Source organism: Bidens hawaiensis, unplaced genomic scaffold (assembly GCF_021521415.1).
Source record: "Bidens hawaiensis isolate Kalapana, Puna unplaced genomic scaffold, B.hawaiensis_p1.1 tig00048226_1, whole genome shotgun sequence".
NCBI lineage: Eukaryota > Viridiplantae > Streptophyta > Magnoliopsida > Asterales > Asteraceae > Bidens > Bidens hawaiensis.
Window position 1 is genome coordinate 26,845 of NW_027506066.1, and position 21,208 is coordinate 48,052.

Sequence of the window (21,208 nt, forward strand, 5' to 3'; positions counted from 1 at the left end):
TCCTTTTGAGGAACCGGCGCCTTCGTCGGCATCATTGCTTGAAGCACTCGGTTTGAGTGCCAGCATGGCGTCTTCCCCAACCACCTCCACACAGGTTTCTGTTGGCTTCTTCTCGCCAACAGCTTCACAGCCTGTGGTTGTTGTGTCTGCGCAGTCTACAGCGGTTGCCACTCTAATTTTGGTGTCTATTGATGTATTTTCTGCAGCTGCAGCTTCTGGAACCGTTGTGGATACGAATTTCGTATCTACCGGTCCATCTTCCTCTTCCTCCTCTTCATTGGGTGGGACGTTCACTGTTCCACACCATTTGGGTCCCACCCCTGTGATTAATGAAGATGATGAAGAGATGCCCCGCGCCTTCAAGAAACCTCGTCTTGGCGGGTTTGTCAAGCGTAGTCTTGTTAAATCGTCAGGTATGATTTTTACAACTCTTTCTTTTGATCAAACTTATCTCGCTTCTAAAATCGTTTTTGTCTACTTCAGGCGTGCTGGCGATTTCTTCATCAACTGTTTCTCCCGCCACCTCTGGCGTTGCTTCATCTTTGGCAGCCCTGTTTGCCAGTTTGCCGATGATGAAAAGTGTTGGCAGCTTGTCGGAGGCTGGGCCTACTGTACAAATGTTGAGTTTGCCGATGACGACGGGTGTGGTTGGCTCGTCTGAGGCCGAAACCATTGTGACGACTGTTCGTGCGTCAACTGGGCCGATTCCAGTTGTCTCACCACCAGCTTCTTTTGCTCAACCGATGAAGGCGATTGTGGACGAATCGCCTAAGGTTAGTCTTGAATCAGCAAGCCTTTCTGTTGCTGATTTTTTGAAATCAAGACAGTCTTCACCAGACAATGGTTTTATTCTTGATGGTGATGAGGTTGTGTCGTTGCCCCCTTTTCAAATTTGCGTGACGGTACAAGGTAAATTTTTTGAACTCCAAGGCAGTAGCAGCGGCGGCTTTAGCGGATGTTTGAGTGGGGGTGTTCTAGACGTGGATATGGACCCCCGCGACTCCATGGAGGCGAGCCAAGTTTTCCGCCATCGCTGGAACGTTAACTGTGGTGCTAATTTTGAGGATCCCGCCACTTGCTCCGAATTTTTGGAGTATGCTGTTCCTCCAGGTGAGCGTATTGCTCGCAAGATCCAGCCCCGGGGTACTTTGTACTCTGACGCCGCTTTTCACCAAGTCCAGGCTTTCTCTTGTTTTGCGGAGTTGTTGCGCGAGAACCATGCCCTTCACGAGGACAAGTTTGATGCCGCTGCTCGCATGAGAGAGATGGAACAAATGGTGAAGGATGCTAAGGCTGGCGTCTGGAAAGCCGGTAAGGAGTCGTCTGATCATCGTCAGGCGTTAAGTGCTGTGGAGGCGAAACTGGCGAAGGCCGAGGCTGACCTTGCGGAGTCTGCCCGCTAGCGCGTTGCCCATTATAAGGAGTTTGAGACTGCGTGCAAGAAGTCCAATGCTGATCTTGCAGATGCACGCAATCGCGCTCTTGCTGCGAAGGAAGCTTCCACCCGACTCGAGAGTGAAAACGCTGCATTCCGCAAGCTTATTGAAGAGTTGGAGGCAGAAGCTGCATTGAGGAAGTAATGACCGTCGTTCAAGTCAATCAAAAACCTAATTATTCTAAATAGTTAAAGCAAGTAGGGTATCGTATCACAAGGAGTATGTGGTCAATGCAATTCGTGTACAGACTTAATATTATGAAGTAAATGGTTTTAGTGCTGATCACACAAGCAGTTAAAGTGAGTTTATAGAACTAAGCAACGAACGAACAAGCGAGTTGTAAACAATTAACAAAGCAAATCACACCCGGGAATTCAAGTAAGCAACCAAACAGTATCTCATGCAACCTAACAGATTGATTATCAACGATTAACTGAAAACTGATCAACCAGACAAAACCTTTGACGCCAACAATTACTTTACACACGACACTGGTTATCAACTAGTCCTTGCCAGTGTGACTCAGTTAAGGGTAATTGCACGTTTTATCGTATTCAATCTAACCAAAAAGTTATATGACTAATTATCTAGAAACTAGTAACAAATCGTTCAGACCAACGTAAACCTAAACCGACCGAACACACAGAAATACTAAAAATCAATAATCATATATCAATCTTCAATAATCAAAACATAAGTATTATTAATCACATGAGAAAAACTGTAAATGGTTACAAACTATACATCCCGGGTGCGACTCTAAGAGATTAGCCGAGCTTAGACATCATTGAATCTTCGATACGAATGATAGGAACCATATGTAGGATCTTGACACGAGCTAGGATAGTGGAAATCGCCTATAGGAACTGCTGGAATCGCCTCTTGGTCGTCCAAAAACGAAGTTAGGGTTTCCAACTGATGAGAGATATGATATTAACCAAATTTTCCCATCTGCACACCCGTCGCGGTACGCGACGGAGTCTTCTATGGCCCATCGCGTACCGCGATTGACCATAAGTCAAAGTCTCATTTAAGTCCCATCGCGGTACGCGATGGAACCCTCAACACACCCATCGCGTACCGCGATGGGTTCTGCTACAGCCAATCTTCAACGAATGTCATCGTTTCGCGTGCTGGACATCCCGGGTCTTCATTCCATGTTATAACAGGTCCACAATGAGTACTTTAATGCCTGTGACCTGAAATCCAATAATACACGTATGAAGTATCGATAGTTCTAGAATAAACAGTTAAAACTAAACAATAAACGAACTAAAACATATACAAATTAACCGACCATCACATCCCCACACTTATCTTTTGCTTGCCCTCAAGCAAAACTCTAAAGCAAACATAGACCTCCATCATAGGTATGTAGATTATCGCCATTAATACTAGTAAGGTTTAAGGCCATACCCAGTTTCCCAGACTGACACTGTTTTTAGATTGACATCTCACAAATACGGTTAAATGCTATAATAAAAACAATAGAGGCGCCCAGACAGGTGTACTTTGTTTCCGGTTAAGGCACTCATGCTCATACCACTCGTAATATAACATCTCTCCTCTCGGTTTAATATATGGACTAGAAAAAGATGTGCCAGTATCACTCAGCTTTCAATATCACTCATAAATACATATTAATCCATCAAGCTGCTTTGGCACAAATGCAAATCAAGAGGTCTTTAAAAGGGTTGTAACGGGGCCAGGTGTAAGGGTATGGAAGGGAAATATTTAAGTAGCTCAAACGATTCGACCCGGCTTATTACAAAACATCTAAATAAACTAAACAACTGTACAACTAACTGACTGATTATATACATCGAAATAAGCAAACTATCAACATACTGATTTCACTTTTTTTTTTACATAAACGAACTTCAACGAATGAACTACAGAATACAGAACTGAATATAAACAGACATCTTTTTTTTAAGCATAATAACGTGATGCTTAACAATGAGATAAATACAAATACAAAACAAAAGCAAATACAATTACAGATACAAATAAACCTAGTAAGCCGGATCGTCTCGTAACATAATGTCGGGGTTAAACAAACGAAAAATAAGTCTAAGAAATGTTTTCTAAGGGACCCAACCCCCCACCCCTCACATTAACCTCACCTCATATGTGTAATAATGAGGCCCCAATCCCCCAATACTCACACTCACGCTCATCCAGACGAGGCTTAACCTAGTTTCCTCTATCACTTTTGCATTTTGCCAACTGTGATCCCATAATTCATGAACATCAGTGAAAGCACTCAAAATACATGTGTGTAATATATATTATATGTGTATTATATATATTTGGGTCAACTCACACATGTACCGGAGGAATAGGGTTGACGATATAAACATGTGTACCTGTCCCCATGACTCGTTATCCCCGCCTAAACGACCCCATTTTCAACTTCTCGTAATAAAAACATTTGTGAGTAAGACTAATGAGATGCTGAAAAACCAACCATGACCAGAAACCTATGACTTGGCATTAATGGCAATAATTAACAGTTAATAACTTTGGTTTCTGAACACTTTTCGAGGTACTATCGGGCTAAACTTTTTCAAATTTCCCCCATCCCCACACTTGAGGTTTACATTGTCCTCAATGTAAGAATACTTAACATTGTCCTCAAAGTTAAAAATGATATAACGATTAATGCACATTTGAGGGACGGGGTTGAAATTGACTTTTTGACTATTAAGAAATTTTTAAAATTTCGGGGCTTATGTGTGGCGGTTCTACAAACAATTATACAATTACACTTTTAACGTTTAAAATAATAAACATAATGAAATTATGAAACTGAAATCACCTGATATCAACGTGACTGGAGAAGGACCAGTCGACACGTGAACTCTCAAAAACACTCGTGTACTCTCGTCTCATCCAATTACCAAACTGACAATCAAACCTGCAAAATCCCGAGATGTGTAGAAGCAAGCTTCTCACAAGTGTAAGACATATGTCTTTTAAGAGTTTCGAAAATGAATAATTATTAATTTTATTAAAACAATTATCGAGCTAAATTAATTTGTTTCAAAATAAATTTTGTTAAATTAGTTAAAAATGTTAAAAGACCTAACTCACTTTCGTAGGAATCACGATTGCATTTAGCGTATGCAACAAGCCCTGTAAACCTCCCGGTAGCCCGGGAGGACGAGTGGGTCTCGTGAGGGTTTATAGTAAACTACACCCACAAAGTTTCAAATACAACAAAATATACACGTACCTGGATTAACCACAGCAAAATGAACATGAAAGCACTTTGGGCCACTTAACCGAACTGAAACCTCGTTTTCTGACAAATACTTTATCGACACCTCAAAATCCAAACTTTTTTGTGAGGTATCCCCTCACTTAGCTTTTGCTATGATGTTACGCTTAAAATACAAAAAGTAATATGAAAACTAAAACAAAATGCAAAACTAAAAATATACAAAATGTACAATTACCACCATTTTGAAACTTTTATGGCATTCAAGGTGGGCGTCTGGCCCGCTCCCGTGCAACCTTCTCATTATAGGCACGCTTTTCTTTAATCATTTGTTGACAGTCTTCCGATAGGCCATGATCTGGCTCGAACATCCTCGATCTCCACTCTTGATCATTTTGGTTGGGTGGATGTCTCACTTTCTTCTTCTTTGGTCGGTTACCTTTCTCTTCCACCTTCTCACTATGTTGTTTCTCAAATCCCTTCTTATCTATCCTGTCAATCACAAAGCATTCCTCTTTTGTGTGATCCTTGTCCAAGGATACACACTTGTCAACAAGAGGGTTAATAGCATTTTCAAACAATAATAACCATTTATCACGGTCTCCACACTTGATTCTCAAAACCCCCTTAGCACAATCAATTACCGCATGTGTTGTGGCAAGGAATGGCCTACCCAATATGACTTGTGGTTGTGTATTATTCACACGCTTTGCATAGTCAAGTACAAGAAAGTCAAATGGGTAGAAAACTTCTTCCACCTGAACCATTACATTAGTCACCATGCCCCGAGGAAGTGTATGAGTTTGGTCCGCCAACACCACAGTGGTGTTTACCCTTTCTAACGGGCCAAATTCATACTGATCATATAAACTACCAGGCATGATACTAACACATGCTCCAAGATCTAAAAGTGCACTATCAGTTTTAAATTCCCCAATTTGAATAGATAAAAGCGGCACTCCCGGGTCTTGGAGTTTACTTGAGGTGGTATTATTCTCCACCCCTTCATCTCTCATGTTGGTCAATTTACCATTTAAATATTTTTCACATGTGCAATTTTCACAAAAAGACATTATGTTTTTCGTTCTGATTCATTTTGGAAAATTGATTCATTTTAACCGACACAATCACTCTCACCACTAACATCTTCCACCACCCCCTCAACAAATTGTGGTGGTGAATCCACTTCAACACTAGAAATTTCAAAATGAGGTAAAAGACTTACAGCATTGATGTGCACATTGTTTCCCTTGTTGGAGCTTGAGCAGTAATGGTTCGGGTTGACTGTAGTATCACTCGGGAGTTGACCTGCACTCTTTTGCAACTTTGTCATATCTGCTGCGAGCTGACCAATTTGCTTTGACATTGCCCCTGCTGACTTATCATGTAACTCAAACTGTTTCTTCGTTTCAGCCTTATTATCTGTCATAAACTTCATCAATGCATCTAACTTTGAGTGCACCGACTCATCTGCATTTCCTGAGGACCCCCTTTGTTGGTCCTGATTTCCCGATGAATTTCCACCCCGGTTACTATCTCTTTTATATACCCGATTCTGATCATACGAACCTTGCTGCTGCTGATAACCGCCCTGGCGGTAATTACCCTGCGACCCGTTCTGGCTCGATCCCTGAAAGTTCGGGTTCAACTGAGAAGACGCTGCATTTCCCGAGGACCCCCTCTGCTGGTCCTGATTTCCCGATGAATTTCCACCCCAGTTACCATCTCTGTTATACCCCCGATTCGGATCATACGAACCTTGCTGCTGCTGATAACCGCCCTGGCGGTAATTACCCTGCGACCCGTTCTGGCTCGATCCCTGAAAGTTCGGGTTCAACTGAGATGACGCTTTCCCGTAACGAAAGTTCGGGTGGTTCCTCAGGACCGGGTGATATGTGTTCGAATTGAATCCTTGGCCTTTGGAATCCCCGTAAGCATAATTAACCTCCACGGTGTCATCCTCCTCATCATCATCAAACTCGGGGCAATTTTCTGCCTTATGCCCGAGTTCACCACAGTCTTCACAAACCGGGAATTTCACTCCAACTATCCCGACTTCTTTCTTCTTACCCTTTCTGTACCCAGCCAGTTCACGTTCTAATTCAGCGATTGTTTCAGACTCACTCGTGACTGACTTAACCGATCTGGATGAATTACTACGTCTTCGTCTTCAGCTGCTGCTTCTGCCTTCGAATCTTCACACATGAACTCTAAATATTCCCAATCATCTTCCTCCTGCTGATTCAACAACTGACTATTACACGAGGCCTTAAGATGCTTTGGGTCCTCGTACGTCAAACCATCAACAAAGCACTTTACCAGTTCCCAAAGTTCAATTTGGTGATGTGGGCATTTTCTGATCATATCCTTATACCTGGTAAAAGCTTCATGGAAAAACTCACCTGGTAACTGTGAAAAGTGACGAATGTCTGAACGGGCCTCGGTAGTCTTCGACTGTGAATAAAACTCGTTTAGAAAGACTTGTTGCATTTCGGCCCAGTTTCTGATACTGTGTGTTGGTAACGAGTTAAACCACAGTTTCGCTTTGTCTTTTAATGAGAACTGGAATAACCGCAACCGGACTTCATCCTGATCGAACGTACCATCACCAATAGACCCGCAAACAGCTGAAAAATCAATCAAGTACGAATACGGGTCTTCCGAAGCCATCCCATTGAAATGATGAACGATGTTGATGTAGGATGGCTGGGAATTGAAAGTTTGTTGTCCCGGCATTCGTTCCTGTGGGACTAACGGGGATGCTCCGTCTGAGATAGCCGGTCTGAACCGACTGTTAACTCCATGAGCCGGGGCTATGTAATTTTTCCTTTGCCCCCCCCCGGGGGGTTTCCCATACCGCCCCGGTTAACCGGAATACCACGAACTCTCTCGGGCCGTTCCGCCCGATTTACCCTTTCTCGATCCCTTCGGTGTCTGTTAACGGGTTCAGCCCGTCTTCGATTTACTGGCTCCTCCACCTCATCTTCATAATTATTTTCACCCTCAATTTCCGGTTCACCAATCTCGTTCTCGGGTTCAACCTCCCGATTTCTCCTAACCCATCGATCAACCTCATCATCAGCTGCCCGAAAACCCTCGTTTCCATTATTCTCTTCACCCTCATCCTCATCTTCAGTCGGAACACTCGATCGAACATCATCAATATTTATCCTAACTCGACGGTTTGGGTTGTTGTTTGGAGCGGATGGTCCGGCTTGGTCAAAGTTGAGGTTTAGGTTTCGGTTAAGGTTTCGGTTTTGGTTTTGATTTCGGGTTCTGGAGGCACGAACTGAGTTGTTTTGGTTATTCTGGTTATTGAAGTTTGGTGGGTCGGGTATGTTTTCTGGGTGACACATGTTGGTTTGTGGAAGTGGATCTTGGTTTTGGTTATTGTTCTGGTTCTGGTTTTCGTTTTGGTTCTGGTTCTGGTCTTCCATTTGTGGGTTTCTATTTTGTACTCGGTTCTGCCGAGCTACTCTCTCGATTTCGGGCTCGTAAACTAATGGAGACTGTCGGCCCGAATGGCGGGTGCGCATAAACCTATAACCTGCACAACTAACACAACCCGCGTAAAATACAGAAAAAAAATAAAAACAAAAATTAAGACTAGAATTAAATTAGACACAAAAATCAAATAACACGAAAACACTAAGCGCACTAATTCCTCGGCAGCAGCGCCATTTTTTGATGACTGTCGTTCAAGTTAATCAAAAACCTAATTATTATAAATAGTTAGAGCAAGTAGGGTATCGTATCACAAGTAGTATGTGGTCAATGCAATTCGTGTACAGACTTAATATTATGAAGTAAATGGTTTTAGTGCTGATCACGCAAGCAATTAAAGTGAGTTTATAGAACTAAGAAACGAACGAACAAATAAGCGAGTTGTAAACAATTAACAAAGCAAATCACACCCGAGAATTCAAGTAAGCAACCAAACAGTATCTCATGCAACCTAACAGATTGATTATCAATGATTAACTGAAACTGATCAACCAGACAAAACCTTAGACGCCAACAATTACTTTACACACGACACTGATTATCAAATAGTCATTGCCAGTGTGACTCAGTTAAGGGTAATTGCACGTTTTATCGCATTCAATCTAACCAAACAGTTATATGACTAATTATCTATCAACTAGTAACAGATCGTTCAGACCAACGTAAACCTAAACCGGCCGAACACACAGAAATACTAAACATCAATAATCATATATCAATCTTCAATAATCAAAACATAAGTATTCTTAATCACATGAGAAAAACTATAAATGGTTACAAACAATACATCCCGGGTGCGACTCTAGGAGATTAGCCGAGCTTAGACATCATTGAATCTTCGATACGGATGATAGGAACCATATGTAGGATCTTGACACGAGCTAGGATAGTGGAAATCGCCTATAGGAACTGCTGGAATCGCCTCTTGGTCGTCCAAAAACGAAGTTAGGGTTTCCAAGTGATGAGAGATATGATATTAACCAAATTTTCCTGTCTGCACACCCGTCGCGGTACGCGAAGGGGTCTTCAATGGCCCATCGCGTACCGCGATTGACCATAAGTCAAAGTCACATTTATGTCCCATTGCGGTACGCGATGGAAGAGGGTTCCATCGCGTACCGCGATGGGTTCTGCTACAGCCAATCTTCAATGAATGTCATCATTTCGCGTGCTGGACATCCCGGGTCTTCATTCCGTGTTATAACAGGTCCATAATGAGTACTTTAACGCCTATGACCTGAAATCCAATAATACACGTATGAAGTATCGATAGTTCTAGAATAAACAGTTAAAACTAAACAATAAACGAAATAAAACATATACAAATTAACCGACCATCAGGAAGGCGGATGCTGGCAAGCTGGCTGACACGTTGGCTTCCAATGAGGAAGCTATTAAAGTTTTGACTTCTGAGCTGCCGCCGCCGCTGATCTCGATTGGTTGTTGAAGCATGCTATTCGCAAGGTATCCCCTAATGCTCTTTTTTATTTATTTATCCTACTAACGCTTATCTTTTATGTAGGTTGCTCAACGTATCATTAGCGATGATGATTTGACGTGTTGCGTTGGAGTCCTTGTCAATATTTCTCAACAGGTTGGCCACAAGGCTGGTTTTCAGGAAGCCCTTACGCATTTGTGTGAGAAACTTCCGCTTGAGGCCTACGCTCTTCACGCCGTTGATGTGGATAAGGAATATACTGCCGCCAAGACAGAATATGATTATCTTACGTTTCCTATTCTTTCGCAAGTCGCTGAGTATGCTAAGGAAGAAAATGGCGTGCAGCTGTTGAGGAATTTGCTTGAACCTTCGCAAGCTGGGCCTTTCGCCGCTCCTGCTGGTAGTCAAGAAGATAGCGTTGTTGTTGACTCTGGGAAGAGTGTCAACGATGTAGATTAGGCTATATCATCTTGGCTTGTATTTTTGTTATTTTTTTTCTTTTTTTTTGTGTGTGCGGGCATAAGTGCTCGCTTGTAATTTCTTGTATATAAATGAAATGGATGCTTATTTTGTGAAATGCGGAGTATCGTTTCCATTCAGATTCGACCCTTGGCCTGTTTTTACAATTGGAATCGATTTACATATAACACCTTCGCAATTGTGATGCGTTCCATGTTCTAGGAATCGCTGAGCCATCGAGATGCATTAGCATGTAGGCGCCTTTTCCCAACACTTAATTTGATATGGGCCTTCCCAAGACGGCGCCAATTTGCCTTGTGCACGCGCTCTTGATGCCTCGTTGTTGCGAAGAACGTAATCGCCGGCGTTGAACTCACATATCTTTACTTTGGTGTTACAATACTTTTGCAGCTGGCGCTTGTAATTTTGTTCTCGTATTGCTGCCAACTCTCGACGTTCTTCGAGAAGCATTAAGTCTAACCGTCCTTCCGCATCGTTGTCATTTGGTAATGTGACTCTTGTAGAAGGAACGCCGACTTCGGCGGGGATCATTGCTTCAGTACCATACGTTAGGCTGAACGGCGTTTCTGCATTACTTGTGTTTCTGTGCGTTCTTATGGCCCATAGTACGTGAGGTAACTGATCGACCCATCCTGATTTGTGGTTTGCTAACCTTTTCTTAATTCTGCCCACGATTGTTCTGTTGGCGCGTTCCACTTCACCATTCCCTTGCGGATGAGCAACAGAGGTGAATGTTTGCGTGACACTGAGCTCTTTTAACCATTTTTGGATATGTTGGTCAGCAAACTGTGTTCCATTGTCGCTGACCAAATTCATGGGTAATCCAAAACGACAAATTATGAATTCCCAAATAAACTTTTTGATGCTGGTTGCGTTGATTGTTGCGACCGGCTTTGCTTCGATCCACTTTGTGAAGTAATCGATCGCCACGATAAAAAATTTCACCCGGCCCGGCGCCTCTGGAAATGGTCCAGTTATATCAATCGCCCATTTCTGGAATGGCCAAGAGGCTGTTACCGGTATCATGGCATTTTTCGGGCACAGGGTGTTTGGCGCGTGGCGTTGACAAACGCTGCATTTTCTCAATTCTTTCTCGGCGTCAACATGCATGCCTGGCCAATAATATCCTGTATTCATGATTTTTGCGACCACCATCCTTGGTCCTGCATGTACGCCACATATTCCCTCATGAACTTCTCTAAGCAGATAATTTGCGTCTTGCGGGTCCACGCATCTGAGGAGTGGCCCCAAGTATGATCGCCTATAGAGAATGTCTTCTTGGATTGTGTAATTCAACGCTTTGTGGCGAATCTTCCGCGCTTCTGCTTTCTTTTCTGGCAAAATACCTCTTGCGAGGTAGTTGATGATTGGTGTCATCCAACTGTTTTCGGCTTCTGAACAAACGAGAATTTCTTTGTTCATTATTGAAGGTGTTGCTAGGACTTCGATGCGGACGTCTTTTGCTAGGTGTTCAAAACCAACGGCTGCAAGTTTGCTTAAGGCGTCAGCCTGTTTGTTCTCACTTCTCTTGATGTGTTTCACCTTGCATGTGACAAAAGTTGCCATTAGCATTTTAGCTTGCGCTAGGTATGATGCCATCTTATCGTCTTTTGCATCGTACGATCCTTCAATTTGATTTGCCACTAACATGAAATCCACATGTGCTTCCAAGTGGCGTGCCCCTAGCTTTTTAGCTATTTTCAACCCTGCCAACAAAGCTTCGTACTCCGCCTCATTGTTTGTGCTTTTGAATTCTAGGCGTAATGTGTACGTGAAGTGTTGCCCTTCTGGGTTGGTTATCTTTAGGCCCGCTCCAGCGCCTTCATCGTTGGAAGCTCCGTCTGTGAACATCTTCCAGACTTCATCTTTCTTTTGATCTGCAGGAGTTTCGATCTCTCTTTTGCATTCTTCCTCATTTTCTTGAGGGATTTCTGTGATGAAGTCGGCCAAAACCTGGCCCTTAATTGCTGGCCTTGGTTTGTATTCGATGGCATGTTCTCCCAATTCTATTGCCCATTTTGCGAGCCTTCCAGACAATTCTGGCTTGCTTAGCACATTTTGTAAGCGAAAGTTGGTGAGAACATGTATCGGATGGCCTTGGAAGTATCTTCTCAATCGTCGCGCTGTCTGGGCCAAGGATAAGACTAACTTTTCCAATGTGGAGTATCTTGTTTCTACGTCCGCCAGAGTGCGGCTTATGTAATAAATAGGCGTTTGAACGCCATTTCTTTCCACCATCAAGACTGCGCTGACTGTTCTTTCTGATGCTGCTAAATACACTATTAACGGTTCCCCAGCTTTAGGGGCTGTAAGTGTTGGTAATTCTTCTAAGCGTGACTTAATTTCTTGGAACGCCGTTTCTGCTTCTTCCGTCCATCGGAATTGAGATTTCTTGAGGCAGTTTCTCAGGGTTGAGACGAACGGGAATGATCTTTCTGCATGACTAGATAAAAATCTATTCAATGCGTCTAATCGGTCGTTAAGCGTTTGCACTTGTTTGATCGATTTTGGCGACGGCATATTCCGCACGGCTTCCAATTTTTCTGGGTTGGCTTTGAAGCCACCATTCGTCACGATTACTCCCAGGAATTTTCCTTCCTCCATGCCGAAGGAGCATTTTCATGGGTTAAGCTTCATGCTAATTGACCTTAGAGTTCCGAAGGTCTCCTCGATATCCTTTAACATGGCTTCTTCCGTCTTACTTTTGATGAACAAGTCGTCCATGTAGACTACCAAATTTCTTCCAATCTGAGGTTTGAATTCTCCGTCTTACATTTGGTCTCAATAACGCCGGGTAAGTAGACCCGGCGTTATTGAGACCAAATGGCATCATTTTGTAACAATATGTTCCGCTGTTCGTTCTGAACGCCGTTTTGTCTTGGTCTTTTGCCGCCATGTGGATCTGGCGATACCCTTTGTACGCGTCTAAAAAGCATTTGAACTGAAAGGGTACTAGCGCGTCAACTTTAGCAGTGGATAACAATCTTTTGGACAGGCTTTGTTAAGATCTTTGAAGTCTATACGCATGCGCCATTGGCCATTTGCCTTGGGTACCATTACTGGGTTGGCTACCCATGTTTGGTACTGGATTTCTCTGATTATACCCACATCAATCAATTACTGAACTTGTTCATCACATGCTTTTGCCTGTTCTGGTCCCATTTTTCTTCGCTTCTGTACCACCGGAACGAAGGTTTGGTTAACCTTTAACTCGTGTTCGCTTTGCTTCTCGGGACCCCCGTCATATCCACCGGAGTCCAAGCGAAGACATCAATGTTCTTGACCAACATGCTTTTGAGTGCCGCATGTGCTTTCTCGGAGATGGTTGGTCCAATGGCTATGCTTTGCTCTGGGAATTTTTTGTTGAGTATCCATTTTTCCACTTCTCTAGTTTTACCGAGTTTAAGCGTCTTTTGTGGCGGTGTTTTTCTCTCCGCCATGTTACACTCTTTGTTGGCGTGGATCATTGCTATCCCGGTCGGGGTTGGTACCCCTACTATCCCATGTGCTGTTGACGGGGTAGCATTGAAATCACCAATGGCCTCTCTTCCCAAGATTATATCATATTGTGGGTGGGGGGTCTCCATTACTAGGAAGTCGACGTCTTCCGTTCGCGAATGGAGCCCATCACTTAGCTCGACTGGGAATGTCAGCTGCCCAGCGGGTATGCAATACTTTGGTTGAACCCCGTGATTGGAGCGTTAGCTACTGTTAACCGACGTTTGTCTTCTTCGTCTACCAAGTCGAAACACTGGCGGTACATGATGTTGGACGTTGCCCCCGTGTCAACAAAGAAACGCGGCGTCCTATAGTTACCGAAGACGGCTGTGATCACTAAGGGTGCTTTCTTGTTCGCCCCTCCTCTTACTCTTGGGAAAATGGCTTGTTCTTCTTTCCATGGCGCCCAATCTGTTTTTCTTTTCTTGTTTTGAACATTGCTTAAGATCATATTGGCGTGTAGGTCTTTGATCTTCTTTTCCGTTTTTCTACTATCTCTTGGGGGTGGGCGTCTGTACTTTCCTCGTATGTTTCTGACAAGGTGATCCAATTTGCCATTTTTGATGCATTCTTCGATCGCGTCTTTTAAGTTGATACACTGGTTTGTCGAATGGCCATGTTGCTCATGAAAGTTGCAATAACTTTTCATATATGTGCCCGACCCTTGTTTAACTGGTGCCGGTTTTTTCAGTTGGATCCCTTCGTTGTACATTATATGTGTTGGGACTTTTTGTCAGCGGAGTCCACCTGGATGCGTTCGTTTGGGGCGTACTCGACTGATCCTTTTGTCTTGTTTTGGACGGGTCGAAGGTAGACTCTCTGTCGCTGTTCAACCTTGACCACACGGAGGACAATCTTTTGCCCTGGCGGGCCCTGTTAATGTCGTTTCTGGTGTCATTCTTTTCCAGTTCTTTTCCCAAGCTTTTTTCCATCCGCGCGTACCTTTTGGCCGCGATCATAACATCGTCCCATTGCTGCAGCATGCCATCTCTGCCCGTAAGGTTACGTATAAGATCGTCACACTTTCCGTTTTGGCGAAAGGCTGCTCGCAGAAGTTCTTCACTTACGCCGCCGATGTTCAGGCCTTCTTGGTTAAATCTTGTGATGAAATCTTCAAGCGTTTCGTTGTCTTTTCTAACGACACTCAAAATGTCCGCTGGGTCACTGATGTGTCGCCGTTGCTGGCTAAACTGTTGAGTGAACTTTTTTGCCAGGTCTTCCCAGCTTGTAATTTGGCCATCTGGCAACCTTTCGAACCATGCTCTAGCGGCTCCCATTAGGGTTAGCGTAAAGATGTGGCACCATAACGGCATGGTCCACCCTGATACTAATCCCGCAGCCGTAAAGGTTTGCAAGTGATCGTCTGGATCTGAGATACTATCATACTGGCCCACCGTTGGCGGGATTTTGGGATTTTCTGGCAGCTCTGCTTCGGCTATTCTTGCTACAAACTTTGATTTTCCCGCCGATATTGTTGAACGGTATGGTTTGGAAAAATCAACGGCCGCTTCTGGATGATATTTTACCAATTTTTTTGGCGTCTGGCCCTTTCCAGCTCTCTTCATAGTCCGGGTCATCTAGGCGTGAGCCTGCCTTTAGATTTGACCGCTGTGACTTGTCTCCTGCTTTGCTGGTTTGCTTAACAGGAGATGTTTTGGCGAAAGGCGTTTTCGCACGAGCCGGTGTTGAGTTTTCTTCAGATTCCTCTTCTTCGCTGCTACTAGAAGCTGTATCAAACAGTGATCTAAGTTTCACAACGGACACCATTTTTTCTTGTACTTTGTCTCTTAGCTTTTGTTGTTCTGCCTCGAGCCACGCCATGATGTCTGGCGGCATGGTTGCTTTGGAACGTGTCTTCGCTTTTTGTTTATCCATGACGGTAGGGTGAACGGTGGAGGTGTTTAGAAGACCTCCGCATGTATCCTCTACGTCTAGATTTTCAACGTTTCCTTCTAGGTTGGCCAACCTCCTTTGGTGTAGTCTTGCCACTCATCCGAGTCAAGAACGGAGTGAGTTACTGTTCTAGCTATATGCACGGATGACGCCAATGAAGAAACACGAATCCACCCCTCAAGGTCTAACACGTTAGTCCGAGGGTAATGTTTAAGTATTCTACACGAGGGGTTATAAAACTTTCTTGGCGCAGACAAGTGTAACCTGCAAAACAGAAACACCGTGAGCTCGTTACGAGGAACCGGTGGGGGGGGGGGGATTCTCTCGTAACCACCATTCGGCGTGAGAATCAGTAATTGATAGTACGAAGTAGTATAATTTGATAGTGATAGTAGGAGAACGTATATCCTTTACCATTTGGAGGTTTACTGGTATTTATAGCCGGAGGAGAGAGAGTGTGATCAACCACCTTGTCAGGTTTTCCACCAATAATATTCTCCATTCGTGCGGTCGTGGTGGTTGGTAGAAGTTGTTGGGCATCATGGCCTTTTGACAAGGACGTGGTTGTACTGTTTGTACCGTCCTTTATGTGTTGTCTAATCCCCATTGGTTTGGTGTTTATCCCTATGTGGGTTACCATCTTTTTGTCCCATGCTGGGGGGACCTTTGCGTTACCATTCCCGAGGTGTCAGGAAAAGTAATATTGGACTACACTTCTTCGCGCCATGCACTACGCCCGGCGTTAGTGATATTCTGGCGCCTAGTATTCCGCCCAGCGTATGCAGTTAGTGATACTTTGCCAACGGGTGGTTTTCATACCCTAGCTCTACAATATGTGTTTAAAGTACATTTATATGTATCTTTATTGCTTATGTGGAAAAAAAATGAAAAAAGCTTGTTGTAAGTCACAAATGTTTAGGGAAGGTAAACAATCATCATTCATCAATATTTTGTATATACACTTATATCAAATTCATTATAGCAGTTTACATACATAGTTCTAGATGCAATATAGTTTTGAACTTTTGATTGTCTGGTTAGGATGTCAAATGTCCAAGGACCAATTTTTTAACATACTTTGTTTCTTATTTTTGCACCCTTTTAATCATATCCTTAAATCTTAATTATATCCAACTTCCATTTTTTAATTCGGCCACTTTTGCAACTTTAGTCCTCCATTTAACATAAGCAATTAGCCCTTCAACTTACACAAACTCTTCGGAAACTGATACTAAAACAATCCAAACTTAACCACAGTTTAAGCCAAATCCAAATTACCATAACTTGCTATAAGGATGAGATAATACCACAAACCACGGATACCCATCGTAATGAACGGGTCAACATAAACACAAATATAAAATCCAAAATTTGAACCGGTACACTCAATTTACCAACTAAAAATAGTCACTAAACTTTACACACAAATATAGTTACCGAGTGGAACCGAGCTAACTGTAAACTCTCTGGGGCTATAGCTTTGTTAGAACCAATAACAAAACCTCTCGAGTTCAATTAAGCCAATGAACACACCTTATCTAGAAAAAAATGTTTGAATGTTAATAAAGCATCTAAATACACCCTTCAAGTTTGTGCAACAAAACTAACATTATTAACACATTTGTAATGAACCCAGGGTCAACACGGGGTTTGACCATACGTAAACAAGTCAAAACTGAAATATCAGTACAATGGAAGTAAATTTACCTTGTCGAGAGTTGCTGCAGCACACACGACTTTCATCTATATAAGTTGCTTGTATGCCCATCATCCATGAACCAATGGATGTATCTTCATGAGCATAACTCTTTAGGGATGCACTACAAGAATATAATAGATTACGGGCATATTAGTCTTTTACTCATTGACCGGAAACAGAACTAAAGAAGTTTGTAGAAGAAAAGTCTAAATACAGAAACAATGAGACATAACACTATAACTTACCTGTTTATGTTTATGTACTGAGCAAAATTTTTTGATAGAATAATAAGTGATCCGGTTGCATGTCGAAAATACCTACACAAAGTCAGCATGTTAGTTTGCGGGTCCCATTTTCACTTTCATACGGGTAAAAGTCAACTCACAAGGTCAAATACTTACGATTTCTCATCACCGAACTTCCACCAATCTGGTTCATACCATGGCTTTCCCCTGACAATTGATATAACAAAAACTTAGGATACACATCTTTAAACTTGTGCGGGACACACATACACGCATATAAATGAAATGAATAAGCTTTGAAGGTTGGTAAAAAGGTTACTTACTCTTCAGAAACTACTTCTCCTGATTTCATGCATCCAATATATACACTGTCTTGACCATGACGGCTTTCAAGAAGTTCAATTAACCCCTCTGAAAAGATGAACAAGACTAATAAATAAAAGAAAATTTTAATGTTCAACACAAAAACAAATGATAATATTCTTACCAAGATCAAGGGCAATATTGTTATCCACTTTCACATAAAACTCTGCATCCCAATTTTGAACTGCAGTGCTAAAAAAGAACTTTGCTTTCTTTGGTGATTCTTCATCAGCTTCTTCATGACCATCCTAAGAATCATACATGCGTTTTTAGCAAGCTTTAATAATTAACTATATATAAGGATAAAAATGGCATTTGGGTAATTAGACAAAAAACAGTTTTATATGAGTATATGACCATCTTGAAGATAAACCTCATACTCTTAACTTACAAGAATCAAGAAATCTTTTGTTCTACGATTTTCCTCATCAATGTTGCGGTCCAAGCTGTCACCACGATTAGGACTGTAATTTCAAAGCTTAGTTAGGTTTAAATCCAAAATCAAATAATAAGGTAAAAAAAAGTAAATAAATAAAACGAAGTAGATAACCTCCGTCCAATTACAAAGCGTATGGCAATGCCTCTTTCTTCAAGCTTTTTCAAAGAATCGCCTGTAAAAACTCACAACAAATTAGCATTTAGCATTATGGATTTCAAGAAAAATGATTAAAACATTTTTCAGTCATCAACTAACCTTTTGGCATCCAAGATCCCCTGAAAACATTTCTATTCAACCGACTACCGAATCCAGTATAAACGCCAATTACTGCAAGTAGTTTTTTATTGGAAGAAATACCAGGTTGTTTTAGCCGGTCCTTAAGAAAACCTTGACTTTTTGCTAGTGTTATTTCCATTTCTGCTTCAACAATTTTTCTCTCTAAATCTCTGCATAACAGACATTTCAATAAAAACAGAATTAGAATATCAACAGGTAACTCTAAGAATGTATAAAAAAACAGAAATTACTTGCATCCTAAGACCACGAGCCTGTCTTCAACTGTAAGAACCTTTGGTCTCTGCCATAAAACACAATAACAAAAAGGTTTTTTTAAGTTAAAAATACACAACTACCTAGTTGTTGTTTATATAACATCTAAAATAATTTGACAATTATAATTTAAAGCAAACCTCTGCGGAATTCTGCATAAGCAAATTAGCCAGCAACGTTCGGTTCTCAGCATCTTGCCATAATCTAGTAAGCATAATATATTATCAAGTCATTAGGCTCATAATAACATGATAACTTTCGATAAAGTACGTGATAACTTAAGCCCATAATTACCCTAAAAGAAACTCCTCCAGGCACAAATCCTCATTTCACATAATTAATGCAGTTAATTCATAGTCACAAAATTTATCAGCAACCCACAAAGGTAGAGAAAATAGGAATTATTCATATTATAAGTAAAAGGATAAATTATGATCGAACTTTATAATTTTGTTAAAAATTAAACTTCCAATCATTTAGAGAACTGGTAATAGCCCTAGGGTGCAAATGAGGCTCAGCTCGCTTTGACTTACGAGAGCTCGAGTTCGGCTCGTGAGTCGCTTTTTCAAGCTTGAGCTTGGATAGGGCTCAGCTTGTTTATTATTAATTAATTAATTAATTTATGCAGAAATTTATTATTATTAAATATTTGAGAAAACTTAAACAAGCCTAGGCTCAGCTCGAGCTTGTATGCAGTACCTATAACGAGCCAATGTTCGGCTTGAGCTCGGTTGTGTAGTGTGAAAGTTCGAGCTCAGGCTAGATAACTAAACGAGCTTTATTTGTGCTCAAGCTTTTCGAGCTTGTCATCGATCCGATCTCGAGTGGCCCGTGAGCTGTTCAGCTAGTTTACACCCCTAAATTAAAACCCATTATCAAAATTGTGATCTTTTAGCTACATATGATTGCAATTTTCCATGATCACCAAATAAAAAACCCTAAAATTGGAATACTAGTAAAATGATAATTTCAAATAAAAGCCCTAAAATTTCCAATTTTGTTAAACTCTACATGCTCACAGTAATTAACATTCCCAAATTCAATAATCAAGATCCAGAACCATCAAACTCTTAACCAATTAACAATTACAAGCAACAAGATCAATAATTTAACAACAGTTGAATTATGTATACCTGCCGGCGATGTAAAGCCAGGCAACACAGGAGAAGAAAGCAAGAAAGACTGAAGGTATTGAAGAAGAAGATCTTGATGATGATCTGGATCGTTGTTTATCGGATTTGGATATTGCTGTTGATAGTTGCAAGCCACCCTTGTAATACGGAGAGTTGTTCTCCATTTTTCTTGGATTTGATCGTCTTACTTAATGATAACAATATTATATTATTAATTATAGAAGATAGATCAAATCAGTTGGTATGTAGTGAGGTATATGAAGGGGACATGGGACTCCCTACCTTTCAGTTGCTTTAAACCCTCTCACTCGATATTGATTCAGTTTGTTATGATATTATTATTCGGTATATTAAACGATGTGTTTAATCTGTCTGGTTTAACATTTCAAGAATAGTAATTTTACATATGTGTTGTGACGGTTTGATTCTCACATCCCGACTGTATGTCTGAAAAATAAATGAAAGGCTACGGTGTTGTGAAAATGTGCGTAAATACAGAAGTCTATAGAAAAGTTTTTTGTGACTATTTTGTAAAGGTTTAAAATATTTGGGTCAAAGTTGAAAGACTAAATATTTTCATGTTGCATTCCACCTATTATATAATTTGTTGTGAAATTAACACATTAAAATTTCAATTCGAGTTGAACTTGAACAAGTTTAGTCTCATGCTTGAACCTATGGGTGTCAAATTTGGGACGGGTTACACGTTTGCAGGTTAGATTGTTCAACCATAACCCACGCACACATAAATTCTCGTAAGAGCATGACTTGATTAACTCATTTATCTAAATGTGTCAAATGGGTTGGTGGGTTGTTGGGTGATAATTAAGTTGTAAGCGTGTTAATCAAGTTGATGGGTTGTAAAAAACAGGTTAAGTTAGTTATAAAAAGGTGAGTGAGTTGAAAGTTTAACTAAACTAGTTGATTGATCAACCAGAACACTAGTTGATGGATCAACCAATTAAACAAACCATCGACTTGTAAGTTGTGGTTGCAAGAGCCGAGAAATCGAGAATATTGGTTGTTGCTTATATGCTTTGGTTGGTTGCTTATGGTTGTTACCAAAATCAATCATTTATCAAACATTCATAGTTTCAAATGAGTAGGACTTGTTGGTTGTTGCTTGACTGCTTCGTGTTCGATAGCCTTATAAGTTTTTTCAAGTCCGACTTTGGTGTTGCTTGAGTTGTTCGGTTTCAATTTCAATTTCAATTTCAACTACTGAGTTATGGCTAGAAGTAATCAATTCAATTTGAAATTAGGTTCGATTAGTTTGTTAAATATTAACTATTGATTGATTTTTTGATA

The 21,208-nt window shown here is 41.4% G+C and overlaps 1 protein-coding gene across 1 annotated transcript; it reads right to left on the reverse strand.

Moving 5' to 3' along the window:
* Positions 1-16,729: 16,729 nt before the first annotated feature.
* Positions 16,730-20,099, reverse strand: LOC143616572 (hydroxyproline O-galactosyltransferase HPGT3-like). Its single transcript, XM_077089369.1, has 12 exons — positions 19,901-20,099; positions 18,908-18,971; positions 18,746-18,795; positions 18,474-18,664; positions 18,330-18,390; positions 18,171-18,243; positions 17,904-18,027; positions 17,740-17,827; positions 17,573-17,623; positions 17,417-17,488; positions 17,180-17,292; positions 16,730-17,010 (listed from the first exon to the last, which is right to left on the reverse strand). The coding sequence occupies exons 1-12, from the start codon at positions 20,062-20,064 to the stop codon at positions 16,988-16,990; spliced, it is 1,074 nt and encodes a 357-aa protein (XP_076945484.1). The 5' UTR covers positions 20,065-20,099; the 3' UTR covers positions 16,730-16,987.
* Between the last annotated feature and the right edge of the window lie 1,109 nt (positions 20,100-21,208).